Here is a 25,460-nt window from a genome sequence, read left to right on the forward strand (position 1 = left end):
GGTCCCCCTCCCTGAATACCACCAACCCTCTCAACTGCTTTAGTACATATATTGATTTATCCACTTTACTCACTGTGATATAATTATATTTCCTTCCTCATTAGACCTTAATGATAGGAATGGCTGACCCATCTTAGTATCCTCATCTTTGTGGAACAGGGAAACTTATGAAATATGCAAATACAAATCCAGTACTCATATGTATTTAGATCCCTTCCTATATCCATATGGCCCTATCAGGACCCAACAACAAACAACAGTAATACTACTATTACTATTTGTAACAGCAGCCAATCAATATTTACTGAGAGCTTAGCAATGTACATGATAAGACAATCTTCTTCATTCCAGAGAGTAAATGGGGTCCAGATATTAAGGACACCACTTATAAACTCGTACCTAAAAAGCAAAATAGAGATAACCCTGGATTGTTCCCAATATAGCTAGAGAGTGTCACTGTCCCTATTAAACACAAGGCTGGCAGGTCGTGGCCAGGTAAGACCTCCTTCCCATTATTAAATCCAGACTAGTAATGGCTGAGATTTTTAAACTAGAAGTTCCCATGTTACCTCCCTCCAAAAACTCAATTGTCCCTTGCATCTATAGAATAAAGTTTAAATTCATCCGCCTGAAATCCAAGGTTTATCATAATCTGTCCCCAATATAATTTTCTAGCTTTTTCCCCCTCTATTCATCTACACAAACCCTCTGCTTCTCCTAAGATTCTGCATTAATACCTCTACTTTCAATTCCCTAGCATGTGATATGTCCCTGCTCCCCAACCAAATAAAAAAAAAAAATGCTACCTTTTCTTCATTACTATTTAAAAATAATGCTAGCCATTCTTTAGGTCTCAGCACTGAAAATTCTGTTACAGTAAAAAGTAATCGTTTTCCTCTTTAAAATTCTACAGCACTTATGATCTGTACTTCCCAGTTAACATAATGTACTTAACATTTGCATGGTTCTTTGTGGATATAAAATGCCTGATATTTTGGCATGTCAAATATGCTAAATATGGACGTCATATTGATAGCCCAATTGGAAGCTCATAGAGATCAGCATCGTGTCTTCATACTTTTTGCATGTTGCCATGACTCCAAATCTTGCCTATTATAATAAAACAAGAAACATTTGCTGATTTTGGGCTCCACACAGAAAAGAAATCAAAAATAAAACTTCATAAAAATATCTGAAACGAGTTCTATTTATCCATTCCTCTTCAATCAGGCATATATTTTTTGTAGATATAATAACACCTCTCTTGACACAGCCAGAAAAGAAAAAGAATTGACCATGTTATATTAATAAGTCAGAACTAAGGATAGGACATGTCTGCTAGTGAGACAAGCATGAGTGGAGGATAAGGGAGGAGGACCAGGCGTCACCAGGCGATAGCATTACACACAGTTTAATCAGCCACAGTGAATATAGCTTTTAGAGAGTACACCAATAGTCAACAGCTTGACATGAAATTAGCATCAGGCGCCCCATATATCTAGTTGAATTCTGACTCTGCCATCTACTTTTTAGAAAATTAACTTCCTTAAACCTCAGCTTCTTCAAGTTACAGCTTGGTTTTAGGAATTAAATGAGATGTAAAAGCACTTGCTATGTACATGGTAAGCTCTCAGTAAATATCGGCTGCTGTTACAAATAGTAGTAGTAGTACTGTTGTTGTTTGTTGTTATCAGTTGAGAATCTAGGAACAGACAATATTTGAAACTTCAGACTAGCAGGCAGGTACTAACCCTCAAGAAAAATTCTCATCAATGACTTGATAGTCTTGCAGGAGCATGGCTAGAACTCCAATAATCATCAGAATCTGGAATTATAATCAAGGCAGGAACCTATAAACTCGATTTGGGCTGCAATAGGTAAAGACTCAGTCTCAGGAAATATTTCCAGATATTAGAATCAGGCAATTAGGCATAGAAGAAGGCTTGTTACAAAAGTCCAGAGACCGAGAAACTTCTTCAATGACCACCAACTATGGAAACATCCGAACCCAGAGCATTACTGAAGCTGAGTCTCCCTGTGAATTATTGTCAAATGACTAGGGGCAGGCAGTAAGGGGGAAGGAAGATGGATAACTGAGGGAAAGCCCAAACACAGCAGATGTGAATTACTGATCACTTAAATAGCCAAAGTGTTTATTAAAAATTTACTGAGCAACAACTATTACCAGGTGTTGTAGGAGGCACTGTAATGGTAGGCTCCGGTAGCTTACAGTCTAGATCAGCACTGTCAGACAGAACTTCCAGAGATGATGAAGATATTCTGTGTCATTGAGGATGATATCCACCAGCCACATGGGGCTACTGAACACCTGAAATGTGCTTGTGTACCCAAGAAACTAAATTTAAAATTTTAATTTTAATTCATTTAAATATAAATAACCACAGATGGCTAGTTGTTCCCATATTGGACAGCACAGGACTAGAGAAAGGAGGCAATAAGCAAGTAAACAGAGGTAATGACAAAATGTGAAGCTTATTTAGAAAAAGCACAAAGTTCTGGTTTAGGAATAGCCGGGAGGGGCCAAGGGGTGGGGTTGGGGGCTTGACTGGAGAGTTATGGAAAATGTGTTGAAGAGGAAAACAGCCTGTTAAGAATTGGAGGCTACCATAGGAGCTTGGGTTTTGAGGTAATTTTCCTTTACATTTTTTGAAAGAACATTGTGACTGGCTGCTGTGTGGAAAATATGTGAGCCCACATCAAAATGCTTCGTGGGTGTGTGTGTGTGAGTGTGTGTGTGAGTGTGTGTGTGTGCATTGGCTTGAATGAATTTACTAGTTTAGCTCTTCTCCCCATAAGAATATCATCTTTAATATTAGTGTGTACCTATATTCAAAAGAAAAACCTACTCTGCATCAATATTAATTCACCTAAAATGAACAATATACATACATATGTTCTTGAGCTTTTTTAAGTACAGGAGAAAGGAAACAACCTCCTAAACATATTGATAATACAAAAGAATTCTGTAGTTCGATCTCATACACACACCTTTAAGAAGTACCTATACAATTACATAAATGAAATAGATGCATATAAAGATAATAGATTATCCTTAGACTTGTGAGAGTTCAATTTCCAATTGTAGAAGGCAGAAAAGGAGAAACTTAAATAAATTGGAAATGCAACCACAAAACTGACTCAAGGCAAAAAAAAAAAAAGAGGACACTTTTGAGAAAACGGAAGCAAGTGGGGTTAATTAATTAATAGGGAAAAGAAGATTAATTATTGTGAAGATATTTAGAACTTCTATTCAGAGAATACGGCATAGTTGGGTTACATTAACACTGAAGAAAGAACTAAAGCCAGCAGACTAAAACTGCAGAAGATGCTATTTATGGCTGTGAAACTCTGTAATCAGTGAGGAAAGCAGAGCAATGTCCTTCTGTGGAGGTCTTTAAAACAGAATAGATTCTCATCAGTCTCATTTGAAAGGTTTAAGTGTGATCCTGCCTAAAGGCAAGGTGATGAACGGAATGACTTTTCAAGGTCTCAGCCAGTCAGCCCAGTGAGACCACACAGCTGATTGTGTGCTGTGATTTTTTTTGTTTACCCATATCTTATTGTTTTACACCACCATGTGGCCACACTGAGTAGAAATGTTATAAATTTTGAATCTGAACATAGGCCTTGAGACATGTCAACAGTATTTTCTCATACTCTTAGAATTGCACAGTCTGTTTAGAAATATTCAATCTGTAAAAGCACCTAACATAAATGTGCTTGTACTCATAATCCTTTTGTGGTATTAATTACAAATAAGCAAATAAAACTGGTACCTATTTGATTAATAATAATATGTCACATTATTTGATTATGTATTTGCCATTCTATAGGAACAAAATTTGATTCACAATAAGCTGAGTTCATAAAATAAAAACCTTTTATTTTATATGTGTATATATTTAAAAACCAGATTCTGGCCCTTTTATACTTAACAGATGTATTAAGTAAATAAAATGTGAACATTTCCTTGCGGGAAAGCAATAACTGCTGACATATGACTGAAGGCATCATGTAAAAAATAATTTTAGATACGACACATTGGGCCAATGTGTTTCCCAATACCTTTCCTCTTCAATTTATGCCATAAATACATCTGCATCAATTAGCATTAATTAAACTCTCATATGAGCTAATTTTTGCATTGGACAAATTAGACTGACAAAGCCCATTCTGTCGCTCCACTACCATGCCACTTTCACTACAAAAGCATTCTCTTCAATATGGACTGTGAGATAGCTCTAAGGCCAGACTGCTTCTGCTAGAATCCTAGTAAGCTATGTAATTCTGTTCGTCTCAGGCTCTTTGTAAGATAGAATTCAATTTTTTGAATTTGTATAAATAAATAAGTAGTTGTTGAATCAACAAATATTTATTGCGTGACTACCATGACAGGCACTTTTCTAGGCACAGGGGATACAGCAGTGAATAAAACAGACAAAAATCTCTGCCCTTGGGGACCTTACATTCCAGTAAAGAGTCAAATAGCAAATATTTTTGGCTTTGTGAGAGATAGGATTTCTTTTGCAACTGCTCAACTCTGCCATTGCTGCATGAAAGCAGTCATAGACAACGTGTAAGCAGTGCACAAATGGATGAGCATTGCTGTGTTCCATTAACAGTAATTTATAAACACAGGTAGCAGACCAGATGGGACCCACAGACCATAATCTGCTGACCCCACAGTAAGGGAAGACAGCAATAAACACCACCAAAACTAGTACAAACGAAATAAACTTCATGTTGAATGGTGATAAGTAGCATGGAAAAAGCACAACAAGTGAGGGTATGAATAGTGTTGGAATCTGGCCAGGGTAGTTCTCACTGAGAAAATGACACCTACAAACGAAGGAGGTGAGCAAGAGAGTCATAAGAATGTATAGGGAAAGAGCATTTCAGGAGAAGGACTGTCATGTGCAAAATCCCAGAAGCAATAGTATGGCCATTCTTTGTGAGGGACAGCGGGATGGACCCTGTCTGGAGCAGAGTGAGCTAAGAAGAAGGTAGTCGAAAATGAGGTCAGAGAAGCAACGTGTGTCCAGATGATACAGGACTCAAATGCCATTATAAAGAGGTTAGTTTTTTACTCCGAGAGAGATAGGAAGCTTTGCAGTTTTAAGCACAGGAGTGACCTGCTCTAGAACCCTAATTTTAATGGGATCAGTCTGACTATTGTGTTGAGAATAAACCGATGGAGAAGCAGGGAGCCGTTGCAGTAATCCAGGTGAGAGATTATGGACCAGATGATAATGCTGGAGATGGTGAGAAGTGGCAAGATTCTCATGTAGGTTAAAGAGAGCCTGACCAGGATTTTATCTTGCAATGGATAGGGAACATGAGAGAGAGGAGTCAATGGTGATGCCAAGGTTTTTTGTCTGAGAAATTAGATAGATGGTGACTACTAGAGGTTGGGGAGATGAAGTAAAGAAGATCTGTGTCTCCAGTGTGATTAAGTTAAATTTCCTACCTTTTAGGTGTCTAAGTAGAGATGTCTAAAAGGCAGTTTCTACAAGATTCTGCAGATCCAGGAAGAGGTTTAGCCTCAGGATATACATATAAGACTTGTCAATGTATAGATGCTATTTAAAACCATGAAACTGATGAATTCACCAAGAAAGACAGAGAAAATGTCCAGGCATTGCATCCTGAGACACTCCAAAGTTAGGAATCTAGGGAGATGGGAAGATAACTGCAAGGAAGGCCGAAAAGAGCAACCAGAAAGATAGGAGGAAAACCCAAAATAATGGCACAGTGGAAGCCAAGTGGGAGAGTGTACACAGAATGAGGGCATGAACTATTGTATGACTTGCACGTGAGAATGCATAGAAAATGAAGATTGAAAATTAAACCGTTACATTGGGCATACAGAGACTATTAGTGGTATGGACAAGAGCAGAATCAGTGACGTGGTGGGAATGACAGCCCTGCTGGAGTGAGTCGCAGAGACAACAGGAAGAGAAAAATTACAAGTAGAGAAAGCACACAGCTTTTTCGAGAGTGCGAGGTTTTCCAGTTTGCTTTTTAATACTGAAGGGAAGAATTCAGGTGATAATTGGAATGGAGGACACAGAGCAAGAGAAGCTTTTGGGGTATTTTGTTTTGTTTTAAAAGGAAGAAACAACAGCATTTGTATATGCTGGCAGAAAAGCTCCAGGAGAAAATGAGAAATGAAAAGAGAGAGAAGAAACTAGAAGAGTGAGAGACTTGGTGGAGCAGTTTCCATGAGTAGGCGCAATTAGATGAGATCTAGTGCAGAAGTAGATGGGTTAGGTTTACACTCTGCTCCATAAAGTGCTTAACATAGTGCTTATCACTTCGTAAAGGCTCAAAATTAGCAGATGTTAAACCACTGACGTCAGTTAAAAAGGTTTGCCTTCCATGATCTTATAGCTCCAGTGCAGGTACAGCATTCAGTACATTAATGAAAATAAGATGAATAGAATCGTGACAATGAAATGAAAATAGTTGGAAGCAACATTGAATCACATTGACTAGCACCTACATATTGTTCTAATGGTAGAGGGATACCTGAAGGAGAATAGAAAGAATGACGGGTTACTGTTTAAATTTGATTCATGGGATGAGTCTGCTGGAACCAGGGTCTCACATGGTACTTGACTCCTTATGGATGCTCAGTGGGTTGATCAATTAATTATCTTGCCTTTTATAAATTCAGCATGATGAACACCCCATGGCTCTTGCCTCACAAATGTTGCATGACACAATGTCATTTCCATGCACTTTTAATATCATTTCACTAATTTTCACCAATTCATGAGGGCTGAGCAGTAGGGCAGAGCTACAATGGAGAACCAGACAAAGGAAGGTGGGTGGTAAAAGCACAGCTGCCATTTCCACGGGGAAGAAAAAGGGGCTTGGAGCAACTACAATCTGAATTGTGTTCCAAACATGAACACAGCTCTATGAATACATGCCAGGTATTGAAAGAAATACATCATACTTATGAAATATATCTCAGCTAATATGGAGCTTTAGGAAATCATTTTTTGTTATTTAACTTTAGTATCCTTTTGCTCTTATAAAACTTATGCTTCACTGAGGTATGGCAGGTAAAGAATTTCAATGCATCTTAATTCTTCATGGTTTCAATATAAATTTGGAGTTGTGTTGCTTTAAAAAAAGACTTGAGCCCCCAGGTGAAAAAGCACAAATAAGGGGGCTCACTTGAGCCCCCAGGTGAAAAAGCACACCTGAGCCCCCAGGTGAAAAAGCACACTTAGCAAACAATGTGACAACATATGATTATAGAAAAAGCAACTTTTGCAAAACATTAATAAAAATGCTAAAAATTCTAATTTTACAATGGTGAACACAAAACCAAATCACCAAAAGCATTAAAAAATCAAGAAAGCCTTAGAAACCGACTGGGGCGATCTACCTCCTTCTCTTTCACAATTGTCCTAACCCAAAAATGACAATAGCTAACATTATAAAAATTCTTATCAATTTATCTTTTACTTGATTCCAGCCACTGTGTCTATGATTCAGAATTCTCTTTTACATTTTTTGCATGTTTCAAATTGTGAAATTTAGTTACTGGACTCTGCTCAGTAATATTAGTGCATGTTATATTGTCCCTTGAAGAGAAAATAGCAGATTGAAATATCTAAGGGGCCCTGTGGCTGGAATGTGTGCATGCTGGCATCGGATACTGATTGACAGTTATATAAATGCCCACCATGGCTTGATCAACCTACTAATTTTCTTATGTTAGAGTTAAACTACCCCAATTTGTTTTTTGTAAATAAAATCTTATTGGAACACAGTCACACTAATTGGTTTATGTATTGTCTATAGCTGCTTCTGCAAAGCAAAGTTGAGTAGCTGTGAAACTACATGGCCCACAAAACTTGAAATAGTTACTATCGACCCTTTACAGGAAAAGTTTGCCCACCCTTGATTTAACTAATGGCTGGATACTTCTTAAGCAATGTTTGTTGAACCATATTTGTAAATCCAAATGCTAATGGTAGAAGGAATCATATTGCAGACCAAATTGTCACCTAAGTGTACCCTACTCCTGTAAATATAGGGCATGTTGTCCTTGAAAGTAAAATTTCTATATTTTCCATTGATTTCTTAAATTCAGAATTTATTAAATGAAATTCTATTAAATAACAGGCACCTCCATGTCAAGTAAACTTTCTTTTTAGGTTGTTAAGACAGGAAAATGTTTCCATGTGCTTCTATCACAATGTAAACATTTGAAATACACTTTTGTTCCTCTACAGTCTATGATTTTTATACCTTGTTTCTGTCCCATTCATATTCACACAACATCAAAACCTCCTACCTCTCTTTACCTTATCATTAAGAGCTTTGGAAAATATAAAAGGATTCTTAAAATATTAGCTATTCTTAAATTATTGTCATTTATTTTGAAATGTCAGTGGGCAGCTTCTTTCCAATACTACATGTGTTAAATATATATATATATACACACACACACACAGAGAGAGAGAGAGAGAGCTGAATAATCCTCCAGTTGGTGGTATTTGTTTCCACCGTTGATTTTTAGAGTCCTAATTTTTCTCTGTCCTGAAGAAGAATCTAAACATTTAAATTATTTAAAAAGAGTAAGTTTATAGCTGCTATGCCTTAGACAACTTATATTTAGAAAAGGAAAATTTCTAATTCAATTCACAATGATGTCAAGAAACTACACATATCTGCAGGCGAAGATAACAAAAACATTCAGGGGTACACAGTCACAGCTCTACTTAAATAAATAAACTTTTGATACTAGTGATTAGGTACACCGGATTCTTATACGTTTAATTGGCTAACGTGACAATTTGGAATTACTTCAAGTCACATTTAATTGGATCTGGAATCTCTGGAGAAAGAAATAGAGAGACCTAGCAGAGAAATAGTCATAAAAGTAAACTGTTTATCCAAAGGGTACTAAGTAATGGATTAATATCTATTGCACAATAGTTTTTAATATCCCCTCAACTTAATAAGACTAATGCAGCAAATGTACACACTAGACATTAAAATCAATTCAATTACACACAAATTTGTGGGGAGAGGATTCTTCCTTGAATTGGAGATTTTTTTTATTTTCTGTTTTCAGGAGACTAATAAGAGGTGAATAATATTTAACTCAGGTAAAGTCTGAGATATGCTTAAATACCAATCTAATAGTTAGCTATATATGCTACGCTAGGTTTGAAGACCTAAAAGTTCCTAACATCTGTGTCACTCTATAAGTGCTTTGAAGCTTAATATAGGCCAATCAAAACAAAACATTATCTCATAATCTTTAAATATTTTTATACTGTACAAATTTTAAAACCACCTAGAAGACAAATAGCTTATTGCTTCTCTTTTATAGTTTTGGTTTATCTACCCCCCAAAAAAACCCTACTTTCAATATTCTAAAATGTGCTTTGTGTTTTGCTTAATATTAGTCTAGACAAATTTATATATTAAAAATCATCTTCCTCCGTATTTGTATATAGTGCCTGTTATGGTTTTCCTTCTGTCCTATACATTTGTGTTTTTAAAAAAAAAAAAAATCTGTCCTTGTTCTTAGGAGTGCCATGATTGCTGACTACATGTTCTGGCTTGGTGGAGGAAGGGAACAGAGCATAAGCAAGCTCATCAAACTGTACTGGCAGGTAAAAATTGATGTCCCAACTAGAGAGGAGAAACCCATCTCATTTTTAGGGCTAAAATGAAAGATTGGTGCTTAAAAGACTGCAGGAAAAGGTAGCTCTGGGCATATCAATCAGAAGGAAGCTACCGAATAATAATGTATTTATAATGAAGTAGAATTTCTAAGAGTAATTCTAGAGGCAAAATTCAAGGCTGTTAACCCGTGGCCCATACTTCAGTTTTACAACTCAATGTAAATTTTGGAGATCCCAGGAACTACTTTTCTAGGCATGCTATTATAATAATAGGATTCTTTAAAATATGAACATTGTATTTTCATAGATTCTTATTGATATATGGCCTGTAAAAACAGATGCTAGAATATTAATTACATAATAAAGGGAAAATGCAAAGATCAGATGTATTTGTTTACTATTTACTATTTGAAACACTTAACCAATAGCAAATTGCAAATCTTGTTTCTCATTTATTATTCAAAATGGCAGCAAGAAGTCATACCAAAGATCAATCAGATGCCAAGAAGAAAGTCATAATTTCTCAGACATATAAGAAGAATTTTGGATTTATTAGTTCAATCTCATTTATAAGACATGAATCTGTTCTTGCTTTACCCTCCACCAACAAGCTGTCAATAAGTTTCTGCTGAAGTATATCCAAAATGAAGAGCTCACTTAACCCCCACAAAAATAACATCTGGTTTGCTAACTATTAAACTGTTTTCCTCATTTAAAGTGAATTTCTACTCCCTTAAAACTTCCATCCCGTTGTTTCTAGTGAGTCCACATGAACCACATGAAACCCATTTCCAATGAAGTTATTTAAATATTTGAAAATCAACTACAAAAGCCAACTTTCTCCTCTATGTCTTCTCTTCTCCAGACTGTGTGGAGCTTTTTCCTTGTATTTCAAGATGTTTTAATTTAATTGAATATGAACCTTTTGAACCAACCAGAATAAGATGTTCTAAGCCACTAACTGTAAAGTAAGAAATAATCATCAACAGCCTTTTGAAGCTTCCTGGTTTTTTCCTGTCTTTTTTTTTCCCCCCCCAACATTTTCACTACTGTGTCTTGGTCCCTAGTTTTTTGTCTCTCTACATTATATGTTATCTTTGTTAGACATTAAAGTGTCAGGTTTATCATACACAATTTCCAGTAACTCACATGGTTCTATCTGGAGATCAATTTACCTTCTATTATTGATGGGTGCTGACGAGTTGATGGGTGCAGCACACCAACATGGCACATGTATACATATGTAACCTGCACGTTATGCACATGTACCCTAGAACTTAAAGTATAATAAAAAAAATAAAAATAAAAAAATAAATAAACAAACATACCAATGCTGATAATAAAAAAAAAAAAAATTTAGATTAGTCCCATTATACTTCAGTTCTGCGATAATTTTAAAATAAAAAACACAAATGTTGATCTCCAAGTAGACAAATCTTTAATCCCAAAACAACCTATTACTTCTCTGATAATTTTAAAACTTTCCTAAGAGAATCTGGAACATACAAACAGCAGTAATTGCTGATGAACATGTAACTAAATAGCTGTTAAAAAATGCCAGATGGGGAAAATAAGCAAATAATATGGGCTACAGATATACAAAGAGGACTTTTTTATAAGGATTTCAGAGGCTTTTATAAAGGATTTAAGAGAGGTGGAAAAGGAGTTGTGAATATTGAGGACTGGAAAATATTCTGCAGGCCTGGCATATACTAGGTCCCCAGCGAATGCTTGACTTAATTTAATTATTCATTAAACAAATATATATGAGTACCTATCATGTTTTCTACATTGAACTAAGAAAATAATAGATCCAGTGTCAGCATAACCTAAGACAAAGTAAGACCTTGGCCGTTTCGTAAATAAAAATTTTGTCTGACCATGTTGTGGTTCGCAAGCGTGATAATTCAGTTTTTACGCTCACGTGGGAGACACACCTCCTTCAAATCTTGTTATGTCATCACATTATCCATCTGATGTGAAAAAACTTTTTCTGTTTCCTTTAGCTTTCGGAGAACATTAATATCTCTATTTTATTTACCTCAGACTAAGAAAATAATCTCCACTTACCAATGCATGCATGTTTGTGATAGAAAATGAAATAAAATGAATATTTTACTATTACGCATTAATAAAAGATAAAAAATAGTTCTCTTTGTATTCCCTTTTTCTTGATTGGATGTAACCTGGTGTAAGGGAAAAGAGCTCTTCTCTAGAAGTCAGGTCTGATTTGGTACAAGTTCTAATACTAACTAGATATTGAACTTAGGGCAAGTTAGTCTCTAGAGGAGTTTTAACTGGAAAGTGAGAATGGCTGGAATAAAGTGTTTGAGAAGGTTTATTCTTAAAGCCCATTTTAGCACTAAAATCTTATCCAAAATCTTAGGCATATCCAAAGATGATGTCACAAATTTTGAGGAAAAAAGAAGCAACATAATTAGAAATCACTTCCTGCAGATAAATTCTATAAATTAACACTCTCTATCAAGCCCCAACATCAGCACAACAAACCATTCACTCACCCATTATATACTTCCTGCTGCTAACCAGCTCTCCTTGATCTTGATTCAAATGTATACATTCGCATCCCTAAACCTTGTTCTGTCCCAAATCAGAAGGGGGTATTTAATCCTTGCCAGAGAGTGCCAAGTCTATGCCATCTTTAGGATATATATGCCCCGCTACCCAATCCACCCTAGCAATTTCGCTGATGACTTCAAGAATGTCCCCAAACATCACAGACTAGAGACTGTATTTGTATGCAGTTTTGTAGGCGTCCATTAAGGTTAAATAGATAGACACTATTTTCACCACCTTTGCCAGAAGTTACTATACTGTATATCTTCCTTTTCAACCACATAAAATCCATACCATTTTAGTTGGTTATTCTTCTTAACAGGAAATGGAAAATTTCAGAATGTAAAAATTTGAGAACACGTCTATATTTACTCTTATACATGGTTGACTTACAAACTCTCAGATGCAAAAGAATGGACCTTTGCTCTGGTGGACTCAAGAACCTTTCAATTGCATTAGGAACATTTTTCATATCATCAACGCAGCAAGGAAAAGAAAGGCATAAAGCACTGTACTATATGACAGCTCTCACTGGGATATATCACTTTGAATAAGTGTTTGCACAAGTTAGTCTATAATAGTGTCACCTCTTCAGAGCTAGAGAGGGTTGAAAATAACTTGTCATGACTGTACTTGCACGCACTGCCTCTGCAACCCGATATCCAGGCATCTATAATCAACCATTCTCCTTGAGAACACCTGGAGACCTCACCACAATCCTGAACTAATTAGCAAAATAGAAAGTACCAAGTCATGCTGAGACTAAGCTATTTTTGAAAGAGCTGCCCTATAGTGTTTATATATTGGTCCTACACTAATTTTATTACAAGAAGAACTTTATATTAAACTCTAGTCCACCTCTCCCTGCTCCTTACATCCAGGACTAGTTTTAATAACATGAGGAAAACAAGCAAGCAAGCTTACTCCATCTTCCACTCTCCTGTTCTGTCCTGCTGCATTCACTTTCAACCACATTCTGAGGCACAAAAGTTTTCATATGTGTGTCTTTAACTCATGTAATGTGAATAACAGAGCCAACCCTGGTCTGCACCCCTCAGCGAAGTGAAGTGAGAAAAGGTAACAGCTAATTGTATCACAGAACTCCCACAAAACAAGTACAGAGGAACCCCACTAAACAGGGGCATGCTGCCTCATCAGCTCATCCTCTACCTTAATGGTTCTTTTTTCATTTAATTTTTTTGAGTTATAGACCCCTCTGAGAATCTAATTCATTTACAAGCATCCACCTAGAACAATACTCATAAACACATACACACGAAATATGTGCTTACTTTTTATCTCATTGGATTGGAAATTGATATCCTATACATAGTCAGAATACCAGAACAGCATTTACAGAAAATTATGGTTTTCTCACTCTTGTGAGAAGGCTTTTGTAGCTTTTCTAGATCAAGGAATTGAAATATTTCATATTGCATCAATTTCAACATTTCATTTGAATGTCAATAACAGGTAAAACCCTGATTCACAAAGTCTCTACTAGCAAATGGAGTTAGAGCTCCAATACTACACAATATCTCAGATGGGTCAGCATGAATCAAGAATTACCAAAATTTTCAACTAAAATTTATACTATGTCATTTCTTTTGTCCTCGAATAAATGAGGTCATCTTTGTTAGGCTTATATCATCAAGGCTATCTACGTCAGCAATTTGTTTCCATTTTAAGGCTGTCTGAACAAAGAGTGACCTTCATAAGAGATAAGCCACTTGCCAAGTGTCTGTAAATTTTTGTCCCCAGAAACTCTCAAGTCTTCGTCATCTCACCTTCAGTGTTGGAAAATCTATATTGTTATCTGACTTCAGTCACCTCATTTAGAGTAGCTGCTTGGCCAAAAAAAAAAAAGCTTATAGTTTTTCGGCAGGATCTCTAATAGTAACTTCAGCATTTTCAATCAAAAGATTTGTTTAATTTATGTGCCTAAGATATCAGCCATTGCAAAGCTAGTCCTGGAATTTCTCACCATCAAATTATTCTAAGAAGGAGTTTTCTTTTTTCTTAAAAAATTAAAAAAAAAAAAAAAAACAACCAAACTAAATCAGATCTAAATCTCTTCTCTGGATTGTCAACAAACTTCTCTAAAAGGAAAGAACCTCATGGTGTGCTCTTGTATCTTGATAAAGATCTACTGAAAAGGCACTAATTCAAGCTCTTGGCTCCGAAGAAGCTGAAGACTTTCACAGCAGTAGAAAGACCTCTTTTGGGATTGCTGGAAGAGCTGTTGACACCAACACAGGCCCGTGTAGAAAGCGTGACATGTGGAGCATCTTTCTTCAGTGAAGCAGCAGAGGCTGAGGCAGTGCCAGCTTCACAGGTCTTCCATCTGTGCAGAGAACACCAAGACTTCCCATCCAATTCAAGTTGCACTTGGCATTGAAATGTTTCCCATCTCATAGCTATCAATGGCCTATATGGGTTCCAAAGGCAGCTTACCAAAAAGAAATATCTCTTTGGCATGATTAGTCCTACTCTCAAAGGACAAAACCAGGAGCTGGCTGAACTGAGAGACAAAAGATTTTCCACAGCCACATGCTCAAAGATGGCCCATAGTTTGTGGGCCCCTAATGCCTTTCTATGGACTTCAAGGTTCACAGACCACAGGCTAAGACTCTTTTACAAGTCCTTCTTTTTACATCATTGTCACTATTGCGACAACCCCTTTTCTTTTTGCTATTAGGTCTACCAGGAGGCATTTACTGCTTCTAACACTCAAAGCAAAATATACCACCCACAATGTTATTGTCATATAGTGCCTCCATAAACTGCACCATGGTCATTCAAGCTTGAAACCTTTGCAATAGTGTCCAGACTCTTCTTAAGTTAGTGGATACCTTTATTATTTACTCTCAAACTACATTTGTCATTCATACTCATTCAACAAATATTTATTTAGTGACTGTATGTAAGGCACTGGGGTATATGTTGGAGATACAGGAGTGAACAAAATAGGCATCACCTGCCTTCAAGGAGCGTATATTCTAGCACAAACTATTTACCAGGAAAAGCTACAGACTATAAGGTACTTAAATTATATACCACCTCTTGTTAATCTGCCTTCAAAATGCACCGCCATCAAAATGCATTGCAAAAAGCAGCTCAATAAAGATTTGTTAAATCAATCAATCAAATTAAATATTGGTTTGACATGAAGCTCAAAGCAATAACATTTGACATGAAAATATTTTTGCATAGTTGTTTCACGATTTTTAAAACCAGTGATTATGAATCCAATGAACATTTTGCTAGGTATGTGCACATGTGTTCTAAGTTCACAATTGTAAACAACTTTTGTACTTCGGTTGAGATTAGGATCAATAGAATTTTTGAAGAAAGTTGCAGGTTTCCAATAGATCTTTTAGGCTCATTAATTTTAGTGCTCAGAGGTGTCTTCCTGGAAGTTCCAAGTTCTTAGCCTACTAACTGCCTCTTTCAAACATGACAATCAAGGGAGTAGCAAGTAAACAGATTTCTCTAAACAGGCCAGAGAATGATGTACAATAAATTAATACTAAACATGTTTTGACTACATATACTAATAATGATGACTTTTTTCTCTTCTATTCTTTGTTTCTCTTCTTGATATTGCAAAATCATCCCAATATTACTCATTTACATGGTAAACATGTACGATAACCCCAAATAAATACAAAATCTTCAACATGAAATTATAGGCAAAGTAAGGTCAAGGAACTGAAAATATTTTTTATCTTTAACAAAACACCTATATTTTCTGGAGAAATGTGCTTTATCTGAAGATTTGCTTCCATGTGAAAAATTTTTCCACAGAAAGGAACAAAATAGCAATACCATCTGAATATTTCTCTTAGTGGCCTATATTTATAGTGTATTTATTTATTTGGCCCTGTCAGGCAGAGAGTTTCTAAATTATTTGCATGAGGAATGTCTGAAAGCAGCCCAGGTCCTATAGTATTTAGATTAGATATAATTTGAGAAGCACTAAAGACACTCACCCAAAAATGTTTTCCCCATCAATTCCTATGTATCATACTTAAATTATTATCATTTGGCATTGAGTCTCCAGTCAGCCCCAGGTCATATGCAGAAGAAATTTTATCTAGAAGTGTTTAACTAAGTACATTGTTACCTCTGAATAGAATTGTAAAAATTAGTTTATTTGAGCTTTCTTAGTCTTCTTTGAAAGGTGAAAGAAGAATTCTATAATAATAAGATATAGGGAAAGGTAAGGTCTAATGAGAAAATTTGACAGAAATATAGGAATATAGGAAATGTAGGCCAACCAGAAGTACCTTTTGAAGGCAAAGGACATCTGTGCTTAATTCTGTCAAGGAAAGGAAGCAAAGGAAAATAGGTATCATGGAGCAGTAGAAAAAGGTTGGGCCTGAGATTCAGGAAATTTAACTTCTAGTTCCAAAGCTGACTCAATTGTTAATAAATCACTGCAATTTTTTATTAGCCAGCTACTGCTGCAGTAATACTGTGTAACAAACCACTCTAAAACTCAGTGTCTTACCAAATAAACATGGTGGCTCAAATTTGACTAGTTGAGGCTAATCTCAACTGGGCTTTGCTTACCGCCAAGCTGCAGAGAGGTCCAAGTGTATTTCACATATCTTTCACTCTCCTTTGTCCAGTGATTACCTGATGCAGGTTCTTTTTATGGCAAAATGCAGGATTCCAAGAGAAAGCCAAACCATACAAGCACATTTTAAGCCTCTGCTCATACCATCGTTGCTAACATTCTATTAGTCAAAGCAAGCCACACGTTCAAGCCCAAGAGCAAAGGGTAGATCCTTCTGCCCACTACAAAGCGAAGACAAAGGGGTGGAGTTGATGTTGCAACAGGGAGGGGAAACACTGAGACCCACAACTCAATCTACCAAAATTGCTCTAGGCCTTCGTTTCTGCTTCTGTTGGCCTTCCAATGAGGAAGTTGGCCTAGGTTAGTGGTTCTTAAAAACACCAGTCTAGTAACGAACTGCATCAAAGTCACTTAGAAAAACATTTAAAATATTAGATTCCTAGAGTTGAGTGGGATACTAAAAACTGTATTTTTCTATTGTCCCCCTTCAACCAGGTGATTCTGATGCACAACCCCAGGCATATGTCTCAAAAGCTATTTCCAATTTTTAAGTTAGTGACCAACTTAGCCCACCATACAGTTTATCTGGGACTGTCCAATGTGCAAAGATATGACATTGGGTGAACTGCACAGGTGATCCTGCCTAACTGACAAAGCAAATTAAATAATTTATAAGACCCAGATTCTCCCCTCCATCTTCCCACTACGCAGATTACCTCCCAGTAGATTAGGCAACTTATGTCTCCCATTGTTAACAGTTAATAACTGCTATCCCCTTCTCCCCATGATGTAAGTCAGATTTTCCTGTGTACTTCACATCCCTGAAGCAAACCTCTTGGCTGCTTAAGTATCATAGACAACAATGGGCATGCAATATTCTTTAGTCTCTTGCCTACAAAGAAATTTGTCTCTTAAGCTAGACAATATTGAAATTCCCAGTTTATGAATTATCATATTTTTCAATTAGAAGACAGACTAAAAAGGAAGTATCCAAATTGAGGTGAGAGGTAAAAGAGAGCTTCCTTTCCTGGGTCCTGCAAAAAGATAAATGTAGAAATAAATTTCTCATCTAATTATTCATTCCTGTTTATATATTCTTTAATGATATATTTCCATGGTTACCAGTGTTGTTAAATGCTGCCTGTGTTTCATTTTGCTTTGATGCTATTTGAGGTAGTATGCCAGTAGGAGAGGTTCACTTTTAAATGAAAGATGTAATTGAGGCATGTATTTGATCCAAGGTTGAGTGTTCCCATGAAGGAGATAGTGACCGTGACATTATTTGCTGGTTGTATAGTTTTGTGTAGTTTTTCTATTGATGTTCTGTGAGTGCTGCAGGCATTAGAAAGGAAGGGAAGAAAGGAGGAGGGAGAGAGGGAAGAACCTGAACCATACACACATATAAATTAATGTGTATGTATTTTCCTACCTTTATATATATATATATAGAGAGAGAGAGAGAGAGAGAGAAAGAGAGAGAGAGAGACTGATTTAGCTGAACTGTCAAGTAAGTGAGATTGCTTTTTACCACCCCATTCCTCTCTTCTCCTCATGCTATCCCCACTTCAACCCAACATGTACATGCCAACAGGCAGTTTTTGTTCGAAAATGGGTTGAGTATTCAATTTATTTGCCTCAGTGTGAATTTCAGCCACAGTGCCACCTCTCTGGAGGTTTTTTGCCTTTGAAGCCCCACCTCTCACTGAGAAATAAATGGCTTTATCCCCTGCTACCAACACAATGTCAGGCATCCAGATCATACAAGAATTTGAGGGCAGTAATCCTTGCTAGTGCCTCAGAATATGCCCTGCAAGGGGCAGCATGCTTCACTTGCACATCAGCCTTCTCTGTACATTGATAATTAAGGCTTGTTAGAAAATTCAGGCATCAGAGCTGATACAATCCCCCCTTCTCAGGTGGCTGAGGCAGGAGAATCACTGGAGTCCAGGAGTAGTTAGAAGCTATTGCAGTGGTCCCCAATCTTTTTGGTAACAGGGATCAGTTTTGTGAAAGACAATTTTTCCATAAATCAGGGTGGGGGGATGGTTTCAAGATGATTCAAGCACATTACACTTATTGTACACTTTATTTTCATTACTATCATATTGTGATACATAATGAAATAATTATACAACTCACCATAATGTAGGATTAGTGGGAGCCCTGAGCTTGTTTCCCTGCAACTACACAGTCCCATCTGGGGATGATGGGAAACAGTGACAGATCATCAGGCATTAGATTCTCAAAAGAAGCTCATAAACTAGATCCCTCGCCTGAGCAGTTCACAATAGGGTTCATGCTCCTATGAGAATCTAATACCACTGTTGATCTGACAGGAGGTGGAGCTCAGGCAGTAATGCCAGCAATGGGGAGCAGCTGTAAATACAGATAAAGCTTCTCACTGGCCCGCTGCTCACCTTCTGCTATGTGACCTGGTTGGGGATCTCTGAGCTATAGTAGGCTGTAACCACACCCGTGAATAGCCACTGCACTCCAGCCTGGGCAACATAATGAGACTCCATCACTATAAAAATAACAAATAAATAAACCAAAAAATTCAGACATCATAAAAAGCAAAACAATTAATCCTCAGTGACCCCTTAGTAATGTTTATTTTGTATCTTCTTCAGAAATGTCTATTTTTCCAAAATATTCCTGGTTCGGTGTTTCAGTATTATTAGTAGGTGACAGCAGAAGCCCACATCATTTAAATGCAGCTTTTTCTTTACTCTTTTTGTCTCTTAAATAGCTTTTGGGTTTCTGGTGGTTTTTATAGGAGGAAAAAAAAGTTACTTCCAAATTTCTTTTCATTTTCTCTCATTTGAGAAAGATATGGGCTTAGAGATGTAAAGCAATTCAGGTCTTCCTTTACTTTAACAAATTTAGGTCTAGATATTTGATTCCCAGGAGGCCTGTGGCTATTCTGCATGGTTTCCATGAGGTTACTTTATTTTCATAGAGACTTTGCCTTCCAGTCTAAATTTACAAACATGTTGATTCCTTCTTTGTGCTTGTTTGCATCTGAAAATCAAAACTTGTTATAAGCAAAACCAAATTTAGAGGGTTTTATGGTTATCTATTCTATTTTCCATAGATTTTTACGGGTTATTGATTTACAAGCTTGCAGAGAAATTGAGGTCACTTTTTTTAGCAGTTGGAGATGTGTAATAACAATTCCATGAAATCATGAAATTTTTTAGGCTGTGTTTACCCAGGTGTAAGATAATCTGCAAAGCTCAAAGCTTTTAATGTTTTTATTTATATTCAGTCATTGTTTTGGTGGTATTGCACACCAATTAAAATAAATTCTCCTCTTTTCTTGAATTCATATGATTGTATTTTCTTTGCTAAGTTTTTTTTTTTTTTTTTTTTTTTTTTTTGAGGCGGAGTCTTGCTCTCTCGCCCGGACTGGAGTGCAGTGGCCGGATCTCAGCTCACTGCAAGCTCCGCCTCCCGGGTTTACGCCATTGTCCTGCCTCAGCCTCCCGAGTAGCTGAGACTACAGGCGCCCGCCACCTCGCCCAGCTAGTTTTTATATTTTTAGTAGAGACGGGGTTTCACCGTGTTAGCCAGGATGGTCTCGATCCCCTGACCTCGTGATCCGCCCGTCTCGGCCTCCCAAAGTGCTGGGATTACAGGCTTGAGCCACCGCGCCCGGCCTCTTTGCTAATTTTTGAAGACTGCCTACTCTATCTGTACCTAGACTGAATCATTCTCTTTTTCGTGGTAATTTTCTCTTTTCCAGATAATGAGACCTTGGCATTTCAAATATCAGCCTTTAACATGTGGCATGATTTCGTTTTTCTCAGGATTATAAAGTAACTGCTAAGCTCACCTATTTTTATTCAAGAAAGCATAGGTGCTATTATATATATAGTGCAGCCTACACCAGGAACCAACAACCTATGAGGAACAATAACTTCTAGAAAACCTCAGAAGGATTCTTTCAAGCCCAAACATAGAGGGATGGAAAATACCATCTTTAGCATGGCAAGCCTTCACTTCATTTATTATTTATTCTTCATCAGGTGGAGGTTGGCCTGCTGTACCATTCATATAAGATGAAAATCAGAGATGTAACCAGAGACTGGACAGATAACTTGGAAGTATAGTGGCAGGTCTCTTGAAGTTAGCACTTTATCTCATTTCATTTAATATTATGTGAAGTTGTGATTTTTTCTTATCACAAAGCACATAGAAATATATATGTATATAATGTATGTGGATATATATTATACATGTATTTTGACAAGTCCATTGCATTTCTCACAGGCGCAATTATTTCCCCTCTGAGACATTTTGATGTTAGGATGAAAACATGGGAAGTCAGGTATAGGAGGCCACCTGCCCCATAAAATTATCCTCCTGCAATCTATTCTTTTTAAAATATGAAGTCTTCTGGGAGAGGCCACAACCTGGAAGACATTAATTGCAGACAAAGAAATAATAAAGAAAGGGTTGGGCGCGGTGACTCACGCCTGTAATCCCAGCACTTTGAGAGGCCTAGGCAGGCGGACCACGAGGTCAAGAGATCGAGACCATCCTGGCCAACATGGTGAAACCCTATCTCTACTAAAAATACAAAAATTAGAAAATCGCTTGAAACTAGGAGGCAGAGGTTGCAGTGAGCCGAGATCGCTCCATTGCACTCCAACCTGGTGACAGAGCAAGACTCTGTCTCAAAAAAAAAAAAAAAAAAAAAGAAAGAAATAATAAAGAAAAATAAAAGGTGTCTGATTGCCAAGCAAAGCTGAAACTTATGTGAGAAAAGAAATTACAGGGAGTCAGGAGAAGACCAGGACAAACTGTGAGTAATATTTCCACAGCACAGTCATCCCTCTTACTAGATTCCAGATACACTCATTTCTCTTGATCTGCACACCACCAAGGTCATGAGCTACTAGCTTCTAAGATGAACAATTCCCTTCTTAGAAGCCTCCATTAGAACTTTCTTCCTCCTGCTAAAGATGCTGCTTCTGCCCTCTGAAGCTTTGTGCAAGAACCTTTCATATATTTGGAATCCTATCTTAGTGTTGGACAGGGCTGTAAACATCATTTACAAGTCAGCACAGCATAATGGCTCAGAGGAAGAGGCCCTACAATGTAACTGATTTGAATCCCATCTCTGTCATGAAGTACATGTGTGAACTACACCATGTTGTAGAAGCTCTATACAGAGTTTTCCTCAACTATAAAATGGAGTAACAATGCTTGCTTTCCAGCATTGTTTTAGCAAATTAACAGAATAATTTATCTACAGCACTTAGCCAATGCACAGTGAAGATTCATTCGATAAATAAATGAGTTTTTCAGCTTTATCAGTAAGCCAAATAAAGTCTGCATAGACAGAATCTGAGAACACTTTGCTACCTGATGACAGAAAGTTAGTCCTTGAACCTAAATCTTGTCTCCAGATGAAACGTCCTCAAATCTTTTTAACTTGTTCTCCAATATATACTTCTTCAAAGGTAACCCTGACCTTTCCACTCAAAGTCATCTCAAATAATAGCCCAAAAGATAAAACAAATTCTGAGTAGAAAAAGCAGTACAAGTTAGAGAACCAAGTCACCAGGACTTTGTCTCAACCCGGCCATAAATTAGTTGTGTGTACTGGCAAGGCCTACCCCACTTTAAAACCAATGGTCAAGAAATACAATAAAAAACAACATACAGTTAGGAATACAAATACCTACCTTCATACAACTAAATGACATATAGAGATGAAATGCACAATGACAAAAAAAGGGTCCCAAGCTGTTTTGACATTTACTACTGAACACAGAGGCTAAAGCTCATTGGTAATACCTAGTTGTCCTTAGGAAATAATTGCAGGTAATGTAGCTACTTATTTCTGCAGTACCTTTTGGTGATTCATTTTAAGTCATCAAGAATAAAAGCTCTGTGGCATCCTAAAGAGTCTGGAGGCTGCTGAAACCCACACTTGTAAATCTGAGTTTCTTTCAGCTGGTGTTTCTCTAATGTGCAAGCAGAAAATTATTTGGGCTCTATAGAATAGGAACATACTTAAAGTTCTATTTATAAGTTATTTATGCTTTGCCATTAAATAAGCTAGACTGACCTAAGCACTTTATTATTTAAGCTCCCCTATCAAAACGCCGTACATCTAATTTTTGTAAATGTTTCTCCTTGACACTGGCATGCTAGCTGATAACATGTCCTAAATCTAATGAGGGGCCAGTGGACAAAACAGTCTTACTTGTGGCCAGGAGGTGTGAGTGATGAATCTTCCATTTTGTGTCAGAATTCTTATAAAGAAGACCTTGATCTGGTTACGGTTTGATGTGGTCTGTTTGTTTCTCTGTGCTAGAGTCAAATTCTAGCTGTCTATGGAGACAGAAATAGATAGTGATGGAAAAAGAAGAAGGGAATCAATGCTTGATCTTATTCTTCCAAGAATTTGCAATCTAATTAAAAGAATAAAACGTTGCTCACCATAGAAGAAAGATTGGCTTAGGGGACTTGGGTTGTCATCTTGCTTTCATTTCTGATTTTGTAACCTCAGAGGAATCACCAGTACTCACCAAGCTTTACGTTTAGTGATTATAAAATAATATTTTAGATCCTTTCCATCTCCTCAGTTCTATCTTGAAGGACCATGGAAATAACATTTTACTATAAAATATAAAGGATTAAAAGTTAATGCAGGGTTTAGGCATTAAGTACAGAAGTTAGTTAATGGATGCATCACACGTAATGAAAACTCTAACCCTAACCATAGTGAATGGTAGAGAATAGCTCAAATAATATATTTATACAATTACATGCATGTGTACATATATATATATATATATATATGTTCTAAAATTCTATAGCAGTAGCACACTACAAAACTAAATTACTTTAAATTTAATATTATATTTATTATGACTATTTTTAAACAGAAAGGATTGCAAAGTAGAGAATTCAAAAAAGCTATACAAAAGTCTGTTTCCCTTGTTTATACAATTTTTAGTGATTTCTAAACAATGCAAATAAAATTTAAATATTTTTATTTAAACTGCATGAAATATTTATAACTTTCACATCACTGGGCTGACAGAGGTAATGGCAAAGCTGCCAAATATTCTTTTATATTAAGAAAAAATGAAACTTAAAGTGAATGTTCTTTCATGAAATAGCTTCCATAAATCCAGGGTAATATTTCAGAATCAAAATGTTGATCACTGCAGGAGGGACAATCAATCAATTATTACATATTCTATTCTGACACTCCATTATATTAAAATCATCATACAAATGTAAATCTTGACTGTTACATAAATGATACAGTGATTGTGTTTATAGGGTTGTCTCAAGGTAACATATTTATGAAAATCTGTTTTTAAAGTCAATTCTAAATTTCTAGAAAATTGAAATCTTCCAAATTAAACCAATATGTATATTTTAAAAATTGAATTTGAAAAACGTTGCTCACAAAATTTTATTTTTCCATTTTCTAGAAAATTATTATCATCATTTAAAATTGCATTATTATTAATGTAATAACAAAGAGCTTTATTAGCCATTAAATGCTAAAGGTACCTATCTCAATCATTTATAGCTTGCAAGTATAGTACTTCTTCCTTTGAATTTAACAATGTTAACTATGAAAATAAAACAATAAAACTGTAATATTCAATCACTAGTAATACCTACCTAGATGGATTTTATGAAGACTAAAGGAAATAGCCTATGTAAAAACATTTATCACACTGCTAAATGAAAGGTTGTTGTTTCATCTCTTTAAATGCCATGTTTTTCTTTACTTTTCAAAATAATACACAAGTCTTAGTAGATAAAAAGGGATTATGAGAGAGATTCCAAGTTGTATTTATTAGTATTGGTGTGTTAGGGTAGGCTACCGTAACAACCCCAAATTTCAGAAACTTAAAAGAACAAAACAGTAAATTTGATTTCTCACTCGTAGTCCAACATGAGTGTTTCTGATTGGATCTACTCTAATCAGCAACTTGGGAACCGACACTGCTTCCACTGTGTAGTGCCATCTTCCTTCCCACCTGTGAGTCCTCTCTCTTTGTTTTTGTTTGTTTGTTTGTTTGTTTTTGAAACAGAGTCTCACTCTGTTACCCAGGCTGAAGTGCAGTGGCCACAATCTCTGCTCCCGCAACCTCCACTTCCTGGGCTCAAGCAATTCTCCTGCCTCAGCCTCCCAAGTAGCTGGTATTACAGGCGCCCACCACCACGTCTGGCTAATTTTTATACTTTTATTTGAGACAGGGTTTCACCATGTTGGCCAGGCTGGTTTCGAACTCCTGGCCTCAAATGATCTGCCTGCCTTGGCCTCCCAAAGTGCTGGGATTACAGGCATGAGCCACCACGCCCAGCTGAGTCCTCTTTCTTAAGGTAGCCTGACAGGAAAAAAATAGAGGATTATGCTAGGCAGAGTTTCGTGGACCAGGCCTAAAGAAAGTTACTGTCTCTCCCGCCTCCATTCCATTGGTCCACATTCTGCCATCATTCACTGTAAGGGAGTCTGGAAAATGCCTATTATGTGCCTGTGAGGCAAAGTCATAATTTTCAAAAAAGAAAGTGAAATACAGTATTAGAGATCCTGGGCCGGGCTCAGTGGCTCAAGCCTGTAATCCCAGCACTTTGGGAGGCCG

At 36.7% G+C, this 25,460-nt stretch overlaps 1 protein-coding gene and 1 non-coding gene across 2 annotated transcripts in view; both read left to right on the top strand.

Moving 5' to 3' along the window:
* The window catches only part of SPATA16 (spermatogenesis associated 16), a 254,621-nt gene that overhangs the window by 152,959 nt on the left and 76,202 nt on the right, over window positions 1–25,460 (top strand). The window contains exon 5 of the mRNA XM_023213519.2: window positions 9,581–9,665. Coding sequence (XP_023069287.1) covers window positions 9,581–9,665 — 85 coding nt within the window. The remainder of the gene's footprint in view (window positions 1–9,580; window positions 9,666–25,460) is intronic.
* Window positions 11,556–11,656, top strand: LOC111543546. The gene has a single exon (XR_002731911.1). It is a non-coding gene; the product is annotated as a small nucleolar RNA U13 (small nucleolar RNA).

The sequence above is a fragment of the Piliocolobus tephrosceles genome, chromosome 2 (assembly GCF_002776525.5).
Source record: "Piliocolobus tephrosceles isolate RC106 chromosome 2, ASM277652v3, whole genome shotgun sequence".
NCBI lineage: Eukaryota > Metazoa > Chordata > Mammalia > Primates > Cercopithecidae > Piliocolobus > Piliocolobus tephrosceles.